The sequence below is a fragment of the Mesoplodon bidens genome (genome assembly GCF_964165515.1).
Source record: "Mesoplodon bidens genome assembly, chromosome: 1".
Taxonomy (NCBI): domain Eukaryota; kingdom Metazoa; phylum Chordata; class Mammalia; order Artiodactyla; family Ziphiidae; genus Mesoplodon; species Mesoplodon bidens.
Genome location: NC_138176.1, coordinates 171,659,304 through 171,683,328, shown reverse-complemented (window position 1 = coordinate 171,683,328; position 24,025 = coordinate 171,659,304). Strand labels below are relative to the sequence as shown.

Below are 24,025 nucleotides of genomic sequence, written 5' to 3'. Positions count from 1 at the left end.
TTTCAGGGAACAAGGCTCCTCTCCCCTTACCCTCCTTTGCCTCTGTCTGAGGGGGGAGGTGGCAGAGAAGATTCCACTAGCAACTAACTGCTCACCTTGTATTTGAGAGGGAGGCACATGGAACCCTCTGCTAACACCACACCAGGCCGCTAGCATGCCTGGGTATCACGTGTCCAGCCCGGGCCCTCGGGTTCAGGGGCCGGCCCTCCATGTCCCACTCAAACGTCCCAGGCTAGTATGGTGAGGGGCGTATGAGAAAAGATGGGACCCTCGGCGGCCAAGCCAGGGGGGGGCCACGCGGCCACTGTGCAGCGGGAGGCGGCCGGGCCTGGGGGCCCCGCTGCTCGGGCCCGACTCGGAGGCTAGGCCCGAGTCGCTGGGCTGCACCTCCACGAAGACCCGCGTGCGCAGGAGCCCGCTGGGACGCCTCCCGGTGGCTCCCCCGCGGCGGCGGGCAGAGCTGGGCGCGGAAGGCGGCCTGGAAGCTGCGGCGGAAGTTCTCGTTGAAGTAGCCGTAGATGATGGGGTTGGCGCTGCTGTTGAAGAAGGCCAGCCAGTGGGCTAAGGGGAAGGCGTAGACGGTGACCAGGTGCAGCTGCGGCTCGCTCAGCTGCCCGTAGTCGATGAGCAGCAGCAGGGCCCAGAGAGGCAGCCAGGACAGCGTGAAGAACAGCGCCACCATGACCAGCATGTGCACCACCCGGGCCCTGCGCCGGGCGCCGCGGCCGCCCTCCCCGGCCGCCTCCTCGCCGGCGCGCGCGGGCCCCGGGGCCTTGCACAGCTTGCAGGCGATGCGCGCGTACATGACCACGATCAGCGCCAGCGGCGCCAGGTAGATGTGCGAGAAGAGCACGGCCGTGTAGACCCTGCGCATGCCCTTCTCGGGCCAGGCCTCCCAGCACGAGTAGAGCGGGTAGGAGCGGTTGCGGGCGTCCACCATGAAGTGGTGCTCCTCGCGCGTGACGGTCAGCGTGACGGCCGAGGGGCACATGATGAGCAGGGCCAGGGCCCAGATGACCACGATGGTGACCAGCGCCTTCCGCAGGGTCAGCTTCTCGCGGAAAGGGTGCACGATGCAGCGGAACCTGCGGCGACGGAGGAAAGAGAAGCGGGGGTCTGGACGGGTCCCAGGGGTCCCAGTGGCCCCAGGGATGAAAGCCATCCCCGACTGAGGGTGGAGGGCTGGGAGCGGGGTAGGGGCACTCCACCTTCGATGTCTCACCTTAGGCGGCATCAAAGAAGGCTCAGATGTTAATTACGTTCGTTTGCAAGCAAACTGGTTTCTCACCTGTTGGGGAGTCAGCTCCTCGGCTGAGTAGCCACGCAATAAAGGCAAAAGGAGGGTTTTACAAGAGCTGAATCCTGTTTGTGCACTTTGGGGGATAAACATTAGCTGGCAGGTTGCAGAGCTGTTAAGTCCGCACATTCTGTCCTTGAGTAGGCCGATCGGGTAGGTGTCTTAGAGAAAACAATTTTTAGCTGTTTATGGCTTCTCCAGAAAATCTTGGGAGTTCAGGTGTAGAGTCTACGTGACAGGTTGTCCCTTTGTCACCTTGGCCAGCGTCCTTCCAACAGTGCCTCCACAAAATTAGGACAGACCTGCACCATTTCCTCATTAGGATGTCTCAGCAGTGATTATTATTACACCCTTAATTTACATCTGAGGAAACTGGTATTCAGAGGTGATAAGTAACTGGCTCAAGGTCACACAGCTAGCAAGTAGCAAGGACCAGTCTTGAACCCAGATTTGTGTTGCTCCACTGTGCCATATAAACCTGCAGCTGTAAACCCTCACTGTGCATTAGAATCTCCTGAAGCATTTAAAAAAATACCTGTGCCCAGTTCTCCTGGTCGAAGATGCCAATCTAATTAGTCTAAGAAAGTCATGGGGCAGTTTAGGAGCTGAACCTAGACTAGAACACAGGCCTAGAGCTGACTCCCAGCCATGTTGCTCTTTCTACTTCAGCAAACTGTGTCCTGCTCTCCCCACTCCGCACCCTTTCCCCGGCCCGACAACACTTTCTACTTTTCCCACAGCCAGTCTCAAGCCTTGTTTTCTCAACCTATCTGACTCTGGCCTACTGGTCTCATAGCATCACATACTTAAGGAATTGCCAGAGAACAAATAATTTTTAAAGCACGTAGTACTGGCTGTAAGTGCAATAGCACTTAATGGATGGAGGGGAATCCTGGGGCAGACCAGGAAGGCTTCCTGGAGGAGACAGGAACTTGAAGAATACTCCAAACACTACTGGGAGACACTGCACACTCACCTATCGTTAACAATGACAACAAAATGAAGATCAGTGGAGGAGGACTTCCCCCACCATCAGTGGCCTTGCAGACAGGAACCCAGTTCTATCTCCCCAGCTGCCTACTTCACTGGGTCACAAAAGACTGGGTTTGATGAGGGCCAAAGTGGAGAGAGGATGAAGACACTAGATTCTAGAAAGGGTGGAGCTAGTAGGTGCCCATGTTGGGAAGAGGACAAGAAGGAGGGTGTGGGTGTAAGGAAGAAATAGAATAATATTAACAGCTGACATTTGGTCTCTGTGCCAGGTGGTGTGTATCAGCTTTACAAACAGAAGTTCACTGAAGCCTCCCAGCCACCCTGTAGGATATTTACCATTTTACAGATGAGAAAACTGGGTCTCAGAGCAGTTAAGTGACTTAACCAAGGTCATGCAGCTAGGCAGCCCTCCAGCTTACCTGCCTGCCTCCCTTGCCCTGGGGGAAGTGCCTGGAGTGAACCCTTATTGAAAGGGCTCACTGAGAGGGAGGATGGAGAGGAGGACCTACTGCAGTTGGGTCAGATGTGTTGCCTGCAAAGAAAGCCTCCTTGGTCCCTGGCTCCATTCCATTAGCAGACCCATGCTTATCAGAGAATCTGATGGAATCTGAGGCAGAAAGACCAGAACTAGCTGGACACGGTGGAGATGGGCAATCAGGGACCAGCAAGGAGGCCTGCTGCTCAGGAAACAAGGACTGCCCCCAAGCTCCTCTTAGGGCCCAGGAATCCCTCTTAAACCTCCTCAGGAGCTGCCTCTGGGCCTTCCAGAAGGAGGTGGCAGTGTCCTCTGCAGTCCCCCAAGTCTAGAAGGCAGCCAGCCCCACAACCCTTCCCTCTGTGGCTCAGGATTCAGCCCCACTGACCACAGAGCAGCCTCGGCCTCCTGGCAGGCCCAGAAGTGGAGACAGCTGCTTGTCCTAGTGCCAGGCCCGGGATAACCAGACAGGAACCTTCTCACCTTTCCACGGCAATGGCCACCAGTGTGAAAACAGAAGCCGACACGGACATGCCCTGCACCAAGCCGCTCATCTTGCATGTGGCGTTGTCGAAGGGCCACCCTGCAATGACAGAAGCCACCAGAGTGAGAGATGCCTCATTCGCAGAGAGCCAAAGACCTCCGGCCATCGGGGCCAGTCCCCTCTGGCTTGCATCTTTCCTGCATGTCCTGCCAGATCGTCATCCTGCCTCTGCTTACACACTTCCAGGAGTGAGGAACTGAACAGCCAATACCACCGTGGACAGTCTTATTAGAGACAGTCTTTATACTGACCAGCGATTTCTCTCCATGAGCTTTAGATCCATCCAGCCCTGCCTGGCTTTCTGCTCCCATAGCCCTGTTCCAGGTTCTAGGCCAGTGGTTCTCAACCCTGGCTGCTCACTAGAATCAACGGAGAACTTGGAAAAGGACCAGTGCCCAGGCTCACACCAGACAACCATATTTTCCAAATCTACCCAGGAGATTTGAGTGGCAGCCAAAGTTGAGAACCACTAGGACAGATCAAGCCTGACTGTCAGGTAGGGGGAGGTATAAGCAGCTCTAGCCCCTCCTACCTGATGTCCTCACTCTGATCCCCAAGCTTCTGCTTTCTCATGAGACCTGGGTCCCACCTGCTCTCAGGACTAGTAGCCAGGTCCACATCTTGGCTACCTGAGGCTGTGTGTTGGTAACTGCCTAGTGTTTCTGCCCCTCTAGGCCTGGGGGCAGGGCGGGGGGGCCCACCTTGTTCTTGTCTGTTGTGCCTGCAGACAGGAGTCATCTTCCAAGGCTGGGGTCTTCTTTCACCAACGTCCTTCCCCATGTTGATTTTCTGCCTGCACACTTACTAGATGCCAGGCAGTGGCTCACTCAATCCTCACAGCAGGCCCATTATTCTCTCCTTTTTACAGATGTGAAACTGAGGGGGAGACTAATTGATTTACAGTCTCTTTGTCCCTAAATCACTATGGATTAGTGGTGAGAGTTTGGTCTGGGTGCCAGGGAGTTTAAATGTCATGGAAAGTCAATATCGCTGTAGAGAGCAGACTGATAAACTTATGAAAAAAATGTTCAAACCTCATTCATAATTTTAAAAATGCAAATGATATTTGCTGTGGAGAAATAGTAGCTCTCAGACATCGGTGGTGGGAATGAAAACCGATACAGTCCTTCTGGAGGGGAACTAGGCGATGCCTAACTTCTGCACTTATCTTTTGATCTGACAATCTCACTCTATCCTGAATATACACCTCTGATGACACAAAATACATATGCACAGAGTTATTCATTGTAGCATTGTTGTAACTGCAAAATATGAGAAACAATCTAAATGCCCATATAAAGAAGCTGTTGAATAAACTATGGTACATCTACACAGAAGAGTATTATACAGCTGTAAAAAAGAATAAGGAAGACCTCTATGAACTGATATGAAGAGGTTTTCAAGATATACTGCTAAATGCAAAAAGCACAGTGCAAAGAGTATCTATAGTATATTACCCTTCATGTAAGAAAGAAGGGGATATAGGAAAATATACACTTATCTGCTTATTTGTACAAAGGAAGTATAGGAAGGTAGATCAGAAAATAACGAGATTGGCTACCTATACAGGGAGGTGGTAAGAATGAGGAAGAATGGGGTAGTAGAGATGACAGAGGAGTGACCCTTCTCTGAGTATATCTTTTTGTATGGATCTGACTCTTTAGAATTATGGCAATGTTTCACATCTTCAAAAAATAAGTTAATTAACATCAGGATGTGGGGGAAACCCAAAGTGGGACACAAACAGTAACAAATGAACCTAAATGCATTACAAATGAATAAAATAACCACACTGAAGGGGAATGGGGAAGCAAGAAACTAACCTCAGTAACTTTGGAAAACAGTATTTTGACCGTACACTTTAAGATTACAAAAAGAACTATACATGTACACTATACTCTCATTAATAAATGTGTTCCTCACAAGGGTATGGGTTAGCAATACTGAATCTACCTTATGTGTATACCAAGATTGAACAAATAAGTAAATATATTGTGCATAAATAAACTTAGATTTCTCATTGTTAGAGAAAGAAGTTACAGGTGAGGAAAAGAGGAAAGTTAAAATGATCCTATAATATTAGATTGGAATCAGAGGCATAATAGTTTTCAATATACGTACAGATGGATAGATACAGAGATAAAGATGCACATGTTAAGTATGTGTGTGTTAGCATGCATATATTTCCTAGCTCTGTCCCTCGAGAGGGCCTAGAAGCGATGAAACCCCAGTGCCAACGATCACATCCAGTGCCAAGGTCTTGGTTTCTAAATGCCATTCTCCAATATAAGGAACCAGACCTTCTTAGAGAAATTGTTGATTGATTCCAGGGCTGGAGCAGGGAACATACAAGGTAAGCCTGGAACACTTTATGGTGCCAGAAAGTAAGGAAATACTAAAAAAAAAAATCCATGGTGGCATGTCAAAAGGACACAGGAGCCAAATTGAAAGAGCTCCCAATAGTCAAAACCGGGGGCAATTGAAGCAACAAAATAATGGTAAAACTGGGTTATAACCCATAGAGTAAAATAAATGTAGGGGGAATGATGTTAAGTAGAAGATCAACACTGAGGAAATATAACAGTAATAACTGTTGCAGGCAGGAACCATCCAAAGGATGCTTTTAGTGAGTAAAAGTATAGTGAGAAACAAGGCATTTGCATAGTCTCAAAGTATCTCCCTATGAGATACTTATTAATTATAAAGGGGAAAATGGTAGCTTTATAATGGAAAAATCTGGCAGACACCACATTAACCAAGCGATCAACATTAACAGCACCATTAATACATATTGATAGTGTGTGCCTTATCAATATGTCTTCTGTAGTATTCTCATCAAATATGCATAAACGAAATCGAATTGTAAGAAAACATAAGGCAAACCCAAGTTTCTGGGGTTTCTGCAGAATAACTGATCAGTATTCTTCAAACATGTCAAGGTCAGGAAAGTCGAGAACCAAGGAACAGTCACAGGTTAGAGAAAACAAACAAACAAAAAACAGATACAATGTATGGCCCTCGGTTGGATCCTGGACTAGAAAAGGACTCCAGGGGACTCCTTTGTGGGGAAAGGAGTGAAATTCAAATAAAGTATGCAGATTAGTTAATAGTATTGTATCAATGCTAATTTCCAGGTTTCAATCATTATACTATGGTTATTTAGGATATTAACATTAAGGGCAGTTAGAATGGGCATCATCAGAAAATCTAACAAACAACAAATGCTGGAGAGAGTTTGGAGAAAAGGGAACCCTCGTGCACTATTGGTGGGAATGTAAATTGATACAGCCACTATGGAGAACAGTATGGAGGTTCCTTAAAAAACTAAAAATAGAACTACCATATGACCCAGCGATCCCACTACTGGGCATATACCCAGAGAAAGCCGTAATCCAAAATGACACATGCACCCCAGGGCTTCCCTGGTGGAGCAGTGGTTAAGAATCCATCTGCTAATGCAGGGGACACGGGTTCGAGCCCTGGTCCGGGAAGATCCCACATGTTGTGGAGCAACTAAGCCCATGCGCCACAACTACTGAGCTTGCCCTCTAGAGCCCGCGAGCCACAGCTACTGAAGCCTTCATGCCTAGAGCCCATGCTCCTCAACAAGAGAAGCCACTGCAATGAGAAGCCTGCACACCACAATGAAGAGTAGCCCCCGCTCGCCACAACTAGGGAAAGCCAGTGCGAAGCAACGAAGACCCAACACAGCCAAAAATTAATTAATTAATTATTTTTTAAAAGACACATGCACCCCAATGTTCATTGCAGCACTATTTACAATAGCCAGGTCATGGAAGCAACCTGTGTCCATCAACAGAGGAATGGATAAAGAAGATGTAGTACATATATACAATGGGATATTACTCAGCCATAAAAAGGAATGAAATTGGGTCATTTGTACAAACGTGGATGGACCTAGAGACTGTCATACAGAGTGAAGTAAGTCAGAAAGAGAAAAACAAATATCGTATATCAATGCATATATGTGGAATCTAGAAAAATGGTACAGATGAACCAGTTTGCAAGGCAGAAATAGAGACACAGATGTAGAGAACTAATGTATGGACACCAAGCAAGGAAAGCAGGGGGTGGGGGGCGGGCGGTGGGATGAATTTGGAGGTTGGGATTGACATATATACACTAATATGTATAAAATAGATAACTAATAAGAACCTGCTGTATAAAAAATAAATAAAAGAAATTTAAAAGAAATAAAAGCTTAATCTCCTCCAGAAAAAAAAAAAATAACATTAAGGGAAGGTAGGTGAAGAGTATACAGGAACACTACCATTTTTGCAACTTTTCAGTACATCTATCTAAAGTTATTTCAAAATAGAAAGTAAAAGAAAGCAAAACAAAACACACTCAGATTCAAAAGGCTACATACTGTATGATTCCATTTATATAATATTCTTGCAAAGGCAAAAGGATATTTTCTGTCCCTACAGGAAAACAGACCAATGGTGCCAGGGAGCAGAGGGAAGAAGCAACTACAAAGGAACAAGGGGGAGTTGTGGGGGACAATGAAGTTCTATATCTTGATTGTAACTACATGACTGTATATGTTTGTCAAAACTTGTGGAACTGTACACTAAAAAAAGTGGAGTTTTTGTATGTTAAATTATACCTTAACAAAAATATTTAAATGTAAAACATGCACACATGTACAATGCACATTTTGTAAGAATGCATGCAAATCACAAACATTACATTTAATAGAGTGTTTGCCTATCAGTGGGGGAGGGGATTTGGAGTGGGGTAAGGGTACAGAAGGGAATGAATAAAGATACACAAGGGGCTTCCCAACACAGTGAAGTCACATAGTGCCAGGAACAGTGGATGCGAATAATTCAACACTCTGCACCTGAATTAAAAAAACAGAAACAAAAACAAAGAAAGAAAAGCTATGTGAAGTTTTCTTTTCTTGCAGAAGATCCTATTAGAAATAACGTAAATACCCATCAAAAAGAGATTGGTTAAATAAATTGTAGTATATCTATACAATGGAATTCTAAACAGTTGTAAAAAAAAGAATAAAAACCTCTTTCATTTATTAGTATGGAGTAACTTACTCTATGTAAGTTAATTTTAATGAACCCTATTTACAAATTACATGCTACATTTTTAAGCAGGAAAAAAGTAAAGGTGCAGAACTGACTGGTTAGAAAGTTAGCATTTCCTTAATTTGCTTATACTTATATAAAATATTTTTGGAAAGTGCTTGTACTTACACAAAATATTTTGGGGAAGAGATACAAGACACGGGCAGCATTGGTTCCCTCCCAGGAGAGAGCTGGAAGGCCAAAGCACAGGGGTGGAAGGAACACTTTTCACTGCATACCTTTTGTTAGCTTTTGACCATTTAACCATGTGAATGTGTTGTCAATTTAAACAATTTTTTTAATTTACACATGTGAAAAGGACCAGCAGACACCACCTTAACCCACTAGTGACCTCACCATATCATTGTTAACTGGTGTGTGTGTGTGTGTGCATGCGCCTGTATGTGTGTGCACCTCTGTGCGTGTGTGCATGCATGCCTATGTTTGCCTATGTGTTTTGGGAAGAAGGATGCGGTTTCTGTTCAGCAGCCCTGAAAGAACCTGGGATTCAGCTGTGATCAAAGATCCCACCAGGCACAGCCAGTACAGCCGAGGGGAAGCCGGCAGCCCAGGCTCCACTTTCTGGGTCCTGGAACCTACAGAAACACAGGCTGCTAGTCCTCCAGCCTCAAGTCAGCTAAGTCACTCCAAATGGGGCTGTCCACTTGAATCCTGAGTTCCTGGGAGCTCTGAGCTCAGAACCTGCAGGCGCAGACCTCTAGGGGTCTCCACAGCTCTGGAAACTTGTCCTTCCCACCAGTTAGTCTGTGGAGGCTTATTCTGAAGTAAGAAAGGCGAATCACAGGAGAGAGAATAGATGACGGTAGGATCCTTCTGATATTTGCAGGATGATAGGCAGGAATTTAGAGGTTGGGTGGTCTAGTTCTGCTTGAATCCCTTCTACAAAATCCCTGCTAAACAGCCAGCCAGTCCCTACTTAGACACTCCCAGTGACAGGGAGCCCAATACCTGTACGAGAGAACACTCTTTTGTTGGAAAACATCTCAAATAAGTTTTTAGGTCCTTATTCAGAGGAAACCTGCCTCCCTCCCACTTCTTCCCGCTGGTTCTAGTTCTGCCCAAGGGAGCTACCTGGGAGAGTAGGATTGAACAGTGTAGTGGTTAGAAATACAGATGTGTGAATGTGGGACTTGACACTTCGCTGTGTAAACTACAGACCTGCCCCTTAATCACTCTGAGCATCAGTTTTCTCATCCATACATTGGGGATAACAATAACGCATACTTCATTGGATTGTTGTGAGGATTAGTTAAGATCATGCAGGAAGAGTAAATCACACAATGCCTGGAACATAGAAAATGATTAATTCATTATATCTATTATTTCTAGTCTAATCCCTCAGCCACAAGGATGTCTTGAGATTTTGAGACAGTGGCATCTCGGCCAAGAGACCAGTCCAGCCATGATTTCAGGGGTAGGGGTACTCCTGCTGCCTCTAGCGCTTCCAACTCACCAGTGATGAGGTTGTCCACAAGGGTGGTGGGCATGCAGAAAATGCCCACCAGCAGGTCGCTGACAGCCAGGTTGAGGATAAACATGTTGGTGACGGTGCGCATGTGCCGGTTCTTGAGCACAATGAAGCAGACCAGGGTGTTGCCCACCATGCAGAGGAGGAAGATGAGCACGTAGGCCACGATGAACATGGCAGCCACCAGGGAGGAGTGCTGATAGTAGGAGGAGAAGGTGAGGTTTGCAACAGGGTTGGCTTCGGCATCACTCCCATTCTGGCATGGGGGCCGGCTGCTGTTGGAAGGCTGGGAGGGCTCCCCTAGGAGCAAAGGAGCACACGGGTCAGGACCCTAGGCGAAGAAGAGGTGACTGACTTCTCACCACTGGCGAGATCCTTCTGTGCTCCAAACCCTGCCCCTGCCCTAACACCCAGATCATGTACTCAACTCCAACTGCAACTGGATGCACTGATCCAAGGCTTCTACCCCACAGCCATTCAAACCCTGATCTCACACCTCCCACCCCGTCTTGTCCACCACTCATGTCATTTCCCAATGTTGGCTCTTCTGCATTTGCACACAATCCCCCTCTGCCCCATCTAGCCTCCATCCTTCTCTGCCCTGCTCTCTGGCCCAGAGGCTGACTTCTCAGGACCACATTACATCAGGACTATATGACCCAAGTTCCCTTGCCCTCTGGGTTGTTTGCTTTTTTGTTTGTTTATTGGCATATAGTGGATTTACAATGTTGTGTTAGTTTCTGCTGTACAGCAAAGTGAGTCAGTTATACGTATACATATATCCATTCTTTTTTTAGATTCTATTCCCTGCCCTCTGGTTTTTGACTGGGTTCAGCCAATGGGAGGCACTGAAAGAGCTTGAGGGAATGGAGGAGAAAGGTCAGGGTATTCATCTCCTGACTCCATCCCTGCCTGGACCAGCTCTCCTGTGGGGCTGTCTTTATGGGCACAGCTCCTGCTGGGTGACTCCTCTCCCATGGCTCCAGCTCTTGCAGAGCCGCAGTGACACCGTTCCCTCTCTGCACTGACCGCTTCCTGTGACTGCCAGTCGCTGGGTGAGTCACCATCCCTGCTGGTTCTCTTGCCTTCCCCTGCCCACTGTAAAGTCTCTCTATTAAACGCTCTTCTGTTAAATCCTTTCTGAGTGCACCACTTGTTTTCTTCTGGGATTCTAACTATTAGATCCTCAAAATCTTTGATGCCCCTCCTCATCATCTCCACAGAACTTTAGTTGGGGAAGGCAAGAAGGCAGTAGAGGGAGAAAGAACGAAAGGGGACTCTGAACCAGGGCTGAGGACCAAAGAAGGCACACAATAAATTCTCCGGAAGACCATTCAAAGCCAAGGCCACCACCCATCCTTTACCTCCTCCCATGGTGGTATCAGCTGCCTCATCTGCACAGCATTTAACAAAGTGCTTCCGTGTCTATTATTTGATCTAACCCTCCCCATTACCCCATGAGGTAAACAGGTTAGGTATTAGCCCCATTTGAAATGGGAGAACTGGGATCAGAGGGGTTCCCAGACTCCCTCAAGGGGACATAGGAGTCTGCAACAGAGTTGGCACTGCTCTGTGTGTCTCTAATTCATCCCAGGCTTCAGTGTGTGTCTCTCTAGACACGTATGGAAGGGAGCGGCTGAGTGTCCAATCACAGCTCTTCTGGGAAGTCATTAGTTATGGTGACTCATGATGTCTTGTAAACTCTCCTCCTGCCTTCCTCTGGGACTGAATGTGGCCTGTCCTAGGAGATGAGGAGTCTTTAGGGGAATCTTCTGTTGCATCCAGAGCTCAGCCACTGGCCTGGAGGATGGCCAGAAGCTTGGGACCTGGAGGCTAGAAAGACCCTGGGGGAGCACAGGCCGATGACCTGGCACAGTGGGGGCCACAGGGACCAGCAGGTGCAGCGGGACACTTAGGAGGGGGGTGGAGGGACTGCCGGTGGAGGGGGTGAAGCTGGAAGTTTTGGGTGCACAGTGAGAAGAGGAAATGATATTCCCCTGCTTAGGCCCTCCAAGGGCATCCAGTTGTACCCAAACATCTTTATTTTAATATGTCAAACATGTACAAGAGAGAATGTAATAGTGAATATATACAAGAGTATATAGTTTAATGAACCATGACAACAGAGAATAGTATAAAGAACCCCCATGTGTACATCATCCACCTTCAACAATTACCATCTCAAGGCCAATTTTGTTTCATCCATACCCACACCTCTCTTTGGATTATACTGAGGCACAATCACAACACTTCCTTTCATTCATAAATATTTCAGATTGTATCTCTAAAAATTAGGACTCAAGAAAAATCCATAACCCAGTATCATTATCACACCTAACAAAATTAACCATCATGTCACAATACTATCAATTATCCAGCATTCAAAAGTCCCTCATTGTTACAGAATTTTTTAAATAATAGGTTTGTTTGAGTCAGGATCCAAACAAGGTTTCTGTTTCTATTCCGTATTATGTGGTGAACCACCCCCAAATCTAGTGACATGGCACTGTGGCTTAGTAATCTGCGTGGCCCTTCTGCAGGTCTCTCTCGGGATCACTCATGCAGCTGTGGTCATCTGATGGCTCAGCTGGGGCTGGCAGGTCCAAGATGACCTCCCTCACATGGCTGGTGGTTGATGCTATGGTGTCTTAGTTCTCCTCCATGTGCCCTCTCATTTTCCAAGAGGCTAGACTGGGCTTTTTCATGAGAGGCTAGCTTGGTGGTCTCAGGGTTCCAAGACAACAAGGGAAGAAGCCACAGGTTTCTTAAGATCTAAGCTCCAGAATTTTCGTATCATCACTTCTGCCACATTCTGTTGGCCAAGGCAAGTCACAATGTCAGCCCAGATTCAAGCCAAAGGAGAAACATTTTCTACCTCTTGATAGAAAGAGTGGCAACATTACATTGCAAAAGGGGTGTGAAGCAGGAATCGTGATTCATGGAGGTCTGTTATTGATATTGTGTTTTTTTTTTTTTTTTGCGGTACGCGGGCCTCTCACCGCCATGGCCTCTCCCGCTGCGGAGCACAGGCTCCGGACGTGCAGGCTCAGAGGCCATGGCTCACAGGCCCAGCCGCTCCATGGCACATGGGATCCTCCCGGACCGGGGCACGAACCCATGTCCCCTGCATCGGCAGGCGAACTCTCAACCACTGCGCCACCAGGGAAGCCCGGAGGTCTGTTATTGTAAAATCTATCGCCATCTCCACATTGCACTTGGTTAATGTGGCTCTTAAGTCTCTCTTAGTTTCTAGGTTTTCCCTCTGCTTCTTTTTGGCCCCCTGCAATTTATTTGTCATATAAATGTCTGGGTCATTTGTCTGTAGAATTTCTCACAGACTGGATTTTGCTGATTGTTCCCTCTTGGTGTCATTTTTTTTTCATCTTTATTTTTTATTTTTTTTTGCTTTATAACAAATTTAATCAGTTATACATATACATATGTTCCCGTATCCCCTCCCTTTTGCGTCTCCCTCCCACCCTCCCTATCCCACCCCTCCAGGCGGTCACAAAGCACCGAGGTGATCTCCCTGTGCTATGCGGCTGCTTCCCACTAGCTATCTGCCTTACGTCTGGTAGTGTATATATGTCCATGCCGCTCTTTCACTTTTGTCACAGCTTACCCTTCCCCCTCCCCATATCCTCAAGTCCCTTCTCTAGTAGGTCTGTGTCTTTATTCCTGTCTTACCCCTATGTTCTTCATGACATTTTTTTTTCTTAAATTCCATATATATGTGTCAGCATACAGTATTTGTCTTTCTCTTTCTGACTTACTTCACTCTGTATGACACACTCTAGGTCCATCCACCTCATTACAAATAGCTCAATTTCGTTTCTTTTTATGGCTGAGTAATATTCCATTGTATATATGTGCCACATCTTCTTTACCCATTCATCCGATGATGGACACTTAGGTTGTTTCCATCTCCGGGCTATTGTAAATAGGGCTGTTATGAACATTTTGGTACATGTCTCTTTTTGAATTACGGTTTTCTCAGGGTATATGCCCAGTAGTGGGATTGCTGGGTCATACGGTAGTTCTATTTGTAGTTTTTTAAGGAACCTCCGTACCGTTCTCCATAGTGGCTGTACCAATTCACATTCCCACCAGCAGTGCAAGAGTGTTCCCTTTTCTCCACACCCTCTCCAGCATTTATTGTTTCTAGATTTTTTGATGATGGCCATTCTGACTGGTGTGAGATGATATCTCATTGTAGTTTTGATTTGCATTTCTCTAATGAGTAAAGATGTTGAGCATCCTTTCATGTGTTTGTTGGCAGTCTGTATATCTTCTGTGGAGAAATGTCTATTTAGGTCTTCTGCCCATTTTTGGATTGGGTTGTTTGTTTCTTTGTTATTGAGCTGCATGAGCTGCTTATAAATTTTGGAGATTAATCCTTTGTCAGTTGCTTCATTTGCAAATATTTTCTCCCATTCTGAGGGTTGTCTTTTGGTCTTGTTTATGGTTTCCTTTGCTGTGCAAAAGCTTTTAAGTTTCATTAGGTCCCATGTGTTTATTTTTGTCTTTATTTCCATTTCTCTAGGAGGTGGGTCCAAAAGGATCTTGCTGTGATTTATGTCATAGAGTGTTCTGTTTTCCTCTAAGAGTTTGATAGTGTCTGGCCTTACATTTAGGTCTTTAATCCATTTTGAGCTTATTTTTGTGTATGGTGTTAGGGAGTGATCTAATCTCATACTTTCACATGTCCCTATCCAGTTTTCCCAGCACCACTTATTGAAGAGGCTGTCCTTTCTCCACTGTACATTCCTGCCTCCTTTATCAAAGATAAGGTGACCATATGTCCGTGGGTTTATCTCTGGGCTTTCTATCCTGTTCCATTGATCTATCTTTCTGTTTTTGTGCCAGTACCATACTGTCTTGATTACTGTAGCTTTGTAGTACAGTCTGAAGTCAGGGAGCCTGATTCCTCCAGCTCCATTTTTCGTTCTCAAGATTGCTTTGGCTATTCGGGGTCTTTTGTGTTTCCATACAAATTGTGACATTTTTTGTTCTAGTTCTGTGAAAAATGCCAGTGGTAGTTTGATAGGGATTGCATTGAATCTGTAGATTGCTTTGGGTAGTAGAGTCATTTTCACAATGTTGATTCTTCCAATCCAAGAACATGGTACATCTCTCCATCTATTTGTATCATCTTTAATTTCTTTCATCAGTGTCTTATAATTTTCTGCATACAGGTCTTTTGTCTCCTTAGGTAGGTTTATTCCTAGATATTTTATTCTTTTTGTTGCAATGGTAAATGGGAGTGTTTCCTTGATTTCACTTTCAGATTTTTCATCATTAGTATAAAGGAATGTCAGAGATTTCTGTGCATTAATTTTGTATCCTGCAACTTTACCAAATTCATTGATTAGCTCTAGTAGTTTTCTGATAGCATCTTTAGGATTCTCTATGTATAGTATCATGTCATCTGCAAACAGTGACAGCTTTACTTCTTCTTTTCCGATTTGGATTCCTTTTATTTCCTTTTCTTCTCTGATTGCTGTGGCTAAAACTTCCAAAACTATGTTGAATAAGAGTGGTGAGAGTGGGCAACCTTGTCTTGTTCCTGATCTTAGTGGAAATGGTTTCAGTTTTTCACCATTGAGGATGATGCTGGCTGTGGGTTTGTCATATATGGCCTTTATTATGTTGAGGAAAGTTCCCTCTATGCCTACTTTCTGCAGGGTTTTTATCACAAATGGGTGTTGAATTTTGTCAAAAGCTTTCTCTGCATCTATTGAGATGATCATATGGTTTTTCTCCTTCAGTTTGTTAATATGGTGTATCACATTGATTGATTTGCGTATATTGAAGAATCCTTGCATTCCTGGAATAAACCCCACTTGATCATGGTGTATGATCCTTTTAATGTGCTGTTGGATTCTGTTTGCTAGTATTTTGTTGAGGATTTTTGCATCTATGTTCATCAGTGATATTGGCCTGTAGTTTTCTTTCTTTGTGACATCCTTGTCTGGTTTTGGTATCAAGGTGATGGTGGCCTCATAGAATGAGTTTGGGAGTGTTCCCCCCTCTGCTATATTTTGGAAGAGTTTGAGAAGGATAGGTGTTAGCTCTTCTCTAGATGCTTGATAGAATTCGCCTGTGAAGCCATCTGGTCCTGGGCTTTTGTTTGTTGGAAGATTTTTAATCACAGTTTCAATTTCAGTGCTTGTGATTGGTCTGTTCATATTTTCTATTTCTTCCTGATTCAGTCTTGGCAGGTTGTGCATTTCTACCTCTTGATGTCATTTTACACGTTCTACTCTCTGTCCCCTGCATTTCCTATAAATGATAATTAGATCTAGAGGCTTGATCTGATTATGTCTGATGGTCTCTCTCTGTCTCTCCTTTTTTTTTGGCCACGCGACTTGCAGAATCCTGGGCTGCAGCAGTGAAAGCCCGGAATCCTAACCACTAGGCCACCTGGTGGTCTCTTTCTTAACGCTAAGGTTGATCAGTGGGCTTAGGTGATGTCAGCCTGATCCCTCCACTGTCAAGTTCCCCATTAGCTTTTCACCAATGTTTTCAGCAGGAGCCACTAACAATTATTGCCTAGACTCCTCATTGCATCTCGAATACAATCCAAACTCTTTACTGCATGGTCTGATTCCTGTTGTCATCACTGGCCTCACCCCCTGCTACTCTCCCCTTTGCCCTTTGTGCTCTGGTCACCTCGTGATGCCTCCAACACATTCTTGCTCTTTCCAATCTCAATGCCTTTATCTCTTTCTATTCCCTCTGTCTCTTCCCCTCCTTTAGCTTTCAATTAAACATTGTCTTCTCGGAGAAGGCTGTACCTGATTACTCTAATTTAGGTGCCCCATTATTATCTCTCACAGCATCCTGCTTATTTTGTTCAATCTGCCAATATTTTATTTGTTTCCAGGTTTATTGGTTTTTTTCCTCCACCTTTGAAAGTCAGGTCCTGGAGAGCAGGGATCTTCACTCTTTCGTTGGTGGTCATATCCCCAGCATCTCGTCAGGGCCTGACAATTGTAAATGCTTTACTAAATGGTTGTTGAATGGATAAATATTTGTATGAGGAGAAAAAGGAAGGAAAGACAAATCCTGACATCAGGTGACAGGGTCCTGCTCAAGGCTGGCATTTCTGGTGTTGGAAGGCCTTCTCCAGGGTCCTCTGGAAAGAACCCCCATCAAAGAGTCTGCTGGGAGCCTCCCCAGATAGCTCACCCTTGCTGAGCCTCAAAATCAACCCGCATGACTTGGGGAAATCTGTGGGTGTGGATGGGTAGAGGAAATTGCCTGAACCTGCCCAGCTAAACTCTAGTCTGCCTGTTTCCCCCACTGCCTTTCATCTGGCCCTGAGAAGTGTCTGGGCGCAACCCTGCCCATCCCTGGGCCCTCGGCTGAGCCTGAGCATCAGTCTCTATACTTAGGCCAGTTTCCGGCATTTATTCTCAAGGAGGAAAAACTGCTTCCTATTCCTGGCAACTCCCCTGGCCTGTGGTAAGATGGGTTGGAGGCAGGCAGGCCTCCCACCTGACCTGGGCCCCAAGCCAGCAGCCGGAGACCTCATTAACACCTGGACTCGTCCTTCCTGGGATCTGCCTGGTGCCCTTGCGGATACACTACAGCCTGTGAAAATTTCACCCACTGAACCCAGTTGAGCCATTCCTCTACTCGGGGAGCTTCCTGGAGGTCTCAGGGTATAATAATGGTTATCTCCAGGGCATTCTGATGATCTGAGAGATCCAGCTGTGAGCCACTGAAAGTCTGGGGCCAGAGAGAAGATGGGGGTGCACTGGTTCTCAGTGTGTGGTCCCCAGGCAGCAGCAGCAGCTTCACCTGGAACTTGCTAGAAATGCAGATTCTCAGGAATCACCCCCGATCTAGGGAACCAGAAACCCCAGGGAACCAGAAACCAGGTATCTCTGTTTTAACACATCCTCCAGGTGATTCTGATGGACACTCCAGTCTGGGAACCACAGATAAAGGAGTTGGACCAAAGACCCTGAAGGTAGTGGATGCACACAGACTGGGAAATCCCAGCTCTCCTTCCTGGTGACTTCAGGCAATAGATGGAATATCTGTGTCCCCTCAAAATTCATATGCTATAACCTTTTCCCCAGTGTGATGGTATTTGGAAGTAGGGCCTTTGGGAGGTATAGTTGACCCTTGAACAACACATGGGGTGGTTAGGGGCTCAGACCCCTGTGCAGTCAAAAATCCGAATATAACTTTACAGTCAGCCCTCCGTATCTGTGGATCCACATCCATGGATTCAACAAGCCACACATGGTTCAGTACTGTAGTATGCATCTACTGAAAAAAAAATCTGGGTATAAGTGGACCAACGCAGTTCAGACCCATGTTTTTCAAGGGTCAACTGTAATTAGGTTATGAGGGAAAGCTCTCATGAATGGGATTAGCGCCTTTATAAAAGAGACCTCAGAGAGTTCCCTTGCCCCTTCCACCACCTGAGGACACAGGGATCCCGTGTGTGAACTAAGAAGCGGGTCCTCACCAGACACTGGATTGGCACCTTGATCTTGGACTTCCCAACCTCCAGAACTGTAAGAAGTAAATTTCAGTTGTTTATAAGCCACCCAGTCTATGGTATTTTGTTATAGCAGCCCAAGCTGACTAAGACACCTCCTCATCTATGTGGGAGCTTATTGTTCTCAGCTTTAAAGTGGAAACACACAATTCCTGGCTATGACCTCGGGTAAGTCATCACCTCTCTGGAAACCAAAGTCTTCACTGGCAAAATGGAGATAAGCTCACACTTACCGAAAAGAGTGAGAAAACGTATGAAGAGAACTCGGCAAAATGTGGGACACATGGCACTCAATACGTGTTAGCCCAGCAGCAGCCCTGCTGACAGTATTAAACTGCACAATGAATCTGAGCATGATATTTTTATAATACTTTTAGTGTGGGCCTCCCTGCAAAGCCTGAAAGATAAATCAACACCAAAATGAAGTTCCTGAGCACAGAATCCATCTGGGTACTCCTTTGAGTTCACAGCTCTCCCACTAATACCTTCATCGTTATAGCCACCTGCTTGTCTGCCCTGGTACCACCACCTGGGAGCTCAGCCCCAGACTAGAGACCTGGGTTCACCATTCAGCATCCACTTCCCAAGAGCCTCCTGGGTGAACACAGCCTGGGCCGTGAGCCACAGAAGAACATAACACAGTACAAATGACTAATGAATACATGAGACAAAAAAGTTCGTTTGTAATCAAAGAAATGCAATTTTAAAAGAACACAGGGGTAAGCTTTCCATCAATCATATTCACAGAGAGGAAAAGCGCTCAGTGATGCCAGAGGGTGGCTGTGCACTGCGGGGCGTTGGAGAGACACACATCAGCTCAGGCTTTGCAACTGGGGCACATCCATTCAGCACCCTGACACCAGACCCACACCCGGAGCCAGGCGTTCCACTTCTAGGGATTTACCTAAGGAATAGAACAAGTTCTGATGGTGTGAGGGAAAATACTGGCCAAGGTTGAAATGCTTACAAAATAGTATGTACATGCATTATAAACTGTATTCCGTATAACAGTGTGTGTGTCATTCCAAAAAAAATGACAAAAAATAAACAAAAAAAACGCTAACAGTGTATATTCACAGCGGGTGTTTTAAGTGACTCTTATTTTCCTTCTCACTAACCTGAGTTTTAACCCTTCTAATCAGAAGGAAACTCTGATAAATATGATTAAAATACTCACTACTTCAGTGGTTCTCAACTCTGACAGTGTCTCTGGCAGCATTTCTGGGGGCACGGAAAAGCAGAACCCCCCCTGGACTTCCAAGAAGCTTCTGTGTCCCGTGCCTGAGGGACACCAGCTAGCTTGCTCCTCTCCCCTCCTCTCTCCAGTGACCTTCCCCCGCATGGGCCACTTCCCCACAAGTCACCCACCGCCAGGCAGTGTGAGCAGACATCCTCCCAGCCTCTGGCCTCCCTCAGCCATGGCGCTCCCAGGCCGGGCAGGCAGCTGTGGAGGCTTCCAGGGGCTCTGAGGACGCCGCTAGACTGGGGTTGGGCTGGGAGTGGGGTGGGGACTGCTGTCCTCTGCCGTCTCACTGCACATCGTACCATGCAGCCAAGGCCCAGGGTGGAAGGCCTGAGGGGGACTACTGCCCACTGACCCCAGCAGCTCTGCATGAGGCTGGGCAGACTGCAGTGTCTGTCTGCAAGCCCTCAGAGACCATCCAGATCCTATTTTGGGGCAAGCCACCCAAGAATACCTCCTTCTGCCCTCCAGTCAGTAATCCGGCCAGTCCGTGACCCTTGCTCAGTGAGACCTGGTAAGCACACAGCTTCTAGGCCAACTCTGAGTGACAGAAGGTTCTTCCTGTTGTTGAGTTGAATTGTCTTACTGTAACTTGTCCCCACCTGCCCCAGTTCTGCTCCCTGGAGCCACACAGAACAAGAATGGGCACCTGTCCTCAAGGTCATCCCCCTCTCCCTGCCTTTTTTCCCCACCCTGAACATCTCAGTGTCTCTTCAGCAAGCATGATTCTAGACCCATCTCACTGTCAATCCATTTTGACCTCTCCAGAAACTTTCCTCAAGATTACAAGCCAGATCTCCCCTACTTGAAATGTATGCAATTGATTTGGGGGGGGACCTAAATTCAGGACTTTGCATTTCACTTCCATTTACATTTCACTTTCTTGGTTTTGATCCAGCATTCCAGAATGTTAAGCTACCCTTCATTTAAATCTTGAACTGTTGCCATGTGGGTGTCATGGCTCTTATCCACAGATTTGATGAGCATGCCTTTTATTTTCCCTCTAAATTATTTCATGTCATGTCAAGGTCAGAGTCCGAGGGACCTCTAAGCTGCATTAAAGTCTTAATGAAAGCCCCGCCATCAGTCCTCCGGCCCCCTTCCCGCAACTCTCCATCAGTTCACAGGGCTCTCATGAGAGAACTTAGCAGGGTCCTGCTGATATCTCATAATTCATCTTTCTACCTCTTGGAAACCTAGTCTGAAAGAGGAAATGTGGTAGGTTTAGCCTGATCTGTTCTTAGTGAGCACGAATATGTTCCTAATGACCACTACATTATTTTCTTTCTTTTTGAAAAAGATTGTTTTGTTTTTATAAAAAAACAATGTGCTTACTATAAAGCAGTTCTGAGCACGACAAAAGAAGAGAGTAAAATAAACATCCCTGAAATTTCTCACCCAGAGATGACCCTCATGGCCGACGCGTTTGTGATGCTCCCAGCCACATCCCAAAGATTCTGGCCGGGTGGACAGTTCCCTGCACTTCCAGTGCCTCATCAAGCCTGCACCAGGGCTCTCTCTGGTTTGCTTTCTTTGAAGCCACAAACGGGAACAATCTAGAAGTGTGGGAGTACAGCCAGTGGAGAGGAACAAACAGCAGTTAGTGGAGAGGAACAAACATCAGTCAGCTCCCCATCTTGCGTGGCGAAAATCTCAGGTGCATTCGGCACTTTTCTCAGAAGGTGACCAGAGAGAGAGAACCCTACTGGCCCATAGCTGAACCCAGCTTGTCCACACACCTGGTTCTGGTTCTTGCCTTTTCTCCCTTTCCCATCTTACTCTCCTGACCTCTGCTTCCAGGCATAAACTCTCTTAGGGTATGCTTTTGGAAGCATGAGCACCCAAAGATGTTAGTGACCATCTCTTTGCATATACTTTACATATACATCCAATAATAAGCCTATGTAAATTTGCATAAAGGGGATCATACTAAACATGTGTTCTAAAACCTGCCTTTTAAAAAATTACTCACAGTAGGCAGTAAACATATTTTCGTGCCAGTAAATAAAATCCTAAACATAATTCTTAATGTCTATACGGCATGCCATTGCAAGTGTTCTCATCGTTTAATTTATGGACATCTGGATGATTCCCAATTTTGCAGTGTGATGAAAATGCTTGGGCACATATCTTTGCAAGCGTACAGGATGGCATCCTTTGAAAAAAATTCTTAGATGTGTGATTGCTTTATTGTCTCCTAAGTGTTCACTATATGTTTGATAATTTATTCTGGAATTTTAATAGAGGTCAAGATTAATCTGAGCAGTTTAGGGTTTTTTTTAAATCTACCTTTCCTTCCTTTCTGAAAATCAGGACATCTGCCCATCTTCAGTTTTCTGGCACTTCCTTCATTCTCTGACATTTCCTCTAAGGCAATAATTACATCTGCAAATGGCTCCAGGTCCCTGGGATGTCATTTGTCTGGGCTTGGATTGTATGTGGCTTGACGCCTTATCCAATCACCTATCTTGGGCTTCAATTTCCTCCTTCCACCATTTGAAGTAAAATTGCCTGTGCCCTGCGCTGGTTGCTCTCCCTGGTGCGTAAAGGTTACGAGCACCACATGCCCAAGCCCCGAGCAGGTTCATTTGCTATCCTTACGTAGACGTTGAAAGCTCTTTGCTCTGTCTTCACCAGTTTTCCTTGGCTTCCGTTCACTGACACTTTGGTTCTGCATTTCTCATTGTATCTTGTGTGTGTGCACTTTTCAACCCTAACTCACTGGAAAGCTACAAGTGCAGCTGCACATGATGTTCTGTAAAACTCCCTTTTCTCTCTTGCCAGCAGTGTTTGCAATGCCTTGCTTGGCATTTCTGGGTTTTATTACCTCCTGGAGCAGCCTTCTTTTACAGGTATGATTTTGTTCAACACATCTTGTATTATTTTACCCTCACAGCCACTCTGTGAAGCCAGCTGAATGTAAGTTTCTCCGTTAAAGAGATGGGTAACCAGTGTAGCACAGAGAGGTTTAAGCAAAACCCCAAAGACACCCAGCAAGCCAGTGGACCAGCCCTCAGTCCTCCAGTTTCTTTGCCCAAATATGGTTTCCCTTCCTACACTGGCTGAGAGGGGCGTCTGGACCCCCACCTGGTAAGGCTGGAGGAAGCAGCCTTATGCCTGGGGTCCCTATCCCTTAAAGTCCTGGAGGTCAGGTCCATAGTTCCCTCTCCTTTCTCCCAGGGAGGGAAATTCTGCATTGAGGAGATCTTGTGTAGAATTCCATCTCTGTGACTTTGCCTGCTGGAAGGGATGGCAATTACTCTAAAGCTAATAGGTAAGCTGTCCTCTGCCAGTTTCAAAGGATCCCCTGCCCAGGCAGGAGGGAGCGTCCTATGCACACAGGGACGGAGGCTTCCAGGTCTTTTCCCCCCTCCCTCTCTCTCTCAGTTTCTCACACATACATATTCACGCACACACACTACAGAGCCCTCCAGGTCTTTCTCTCTCTCCCTCTCTCAGTGTGTGTCTGTCTGTCACACACACACATACACACAGTGTCACAGTGTTGGGCTCTGGACAGCCCCCATCAGACTCCCCAGTCCCTTTCCTCTCTCTTGGCTCACTGCTCCTTAGTCGGTACCCACCCACCCCCAGCCCCAGCCCCAGCCCCGGGGTCACTCACCCTCCATGCTGCCCACTCCAGCCCGCTCTGGGACAGTCAACGACGGAGGGAGGCAGCGGGCCCCTGTGAGCCAGCAGGGGACCGCGGGTCTCCGGCGCTGGGCTGCTGGCGCGCGCCCCAGCCTCTGCACTTGGCGGTTCTGGTCCAGGGCCCGGCGGAAGCGGACGGAGGGGCGTGCACTCGCAGGCCCCAGCCCTGCGCGGGGTCTCGCTCCCCCTGCCGCCCGGAGGCGGCCGGGCAGCGGCCGGGGCTGAAGGCTCCCGAGCAGCGCAGCTACCCTCCCGGCTCTGTTGCCCGCTGCCCGCTGCCCGCTGCCGCCCTCCCCGTCCAGAGGGAGGGGGCTCGCGCCGCGCCGTCGCCATGGTACCCGGCACACGTTTGCCTGCGCAGCGCCCCCTGCCCGCAGCATCCGTCCGAGCCTGGGCGCCCGGGGTCTCCTCCCAGATGTGACTCCCTCCGCAGGGACGGAGCACCCCTCCAAAGTAGAGGACAACCCACTGACCACTGCAGCCCTGGCCGCGACATCCGATAACTCTGTGTCCCTCTCCCCGTGACTCCCATCCCAGCGCCACTCCTCGTCCTCGTCTCACTCCAGCCTCACCCCCAGCCACCCAGCCTAGTGTCCAGGACCCTGAGGCCCTCCTGAGAAGGGGATGGAGGCAGCTGTGATATACAGGAAGGCAAGGAGAGCAGGGACAATGTGTCAGTAGATGACCACTGACTCTGGAATTAACTGGCG

The 24,025-nt window shown here is 47.1% G+C and overlaps 1 protein-coding gene across 1 annotated transcript; it reads right to left on the bottom strand.

The window, feature by feature from the left end:
- Positions 1–218: 218 nt before the first annotated feature.
- NPFFR1 (neuropeptide FF receptor 1) lies at positions 219–23,695 on the bottom strand (the record flags this gene model as incomplete). The annotated part of the gene is given in 6 exon segments (XM_081256667.1): positions 219–290; positions 292–427; positions 429–1,085; positions 3,249–3,348; positions 9,889–10,203; positions 23,287–23,695. Coding segments are annotated over 6 exon segments (1,689 nt in total).
- Positions 23,696–24,025: the final 330 nt, after the last annotated feature.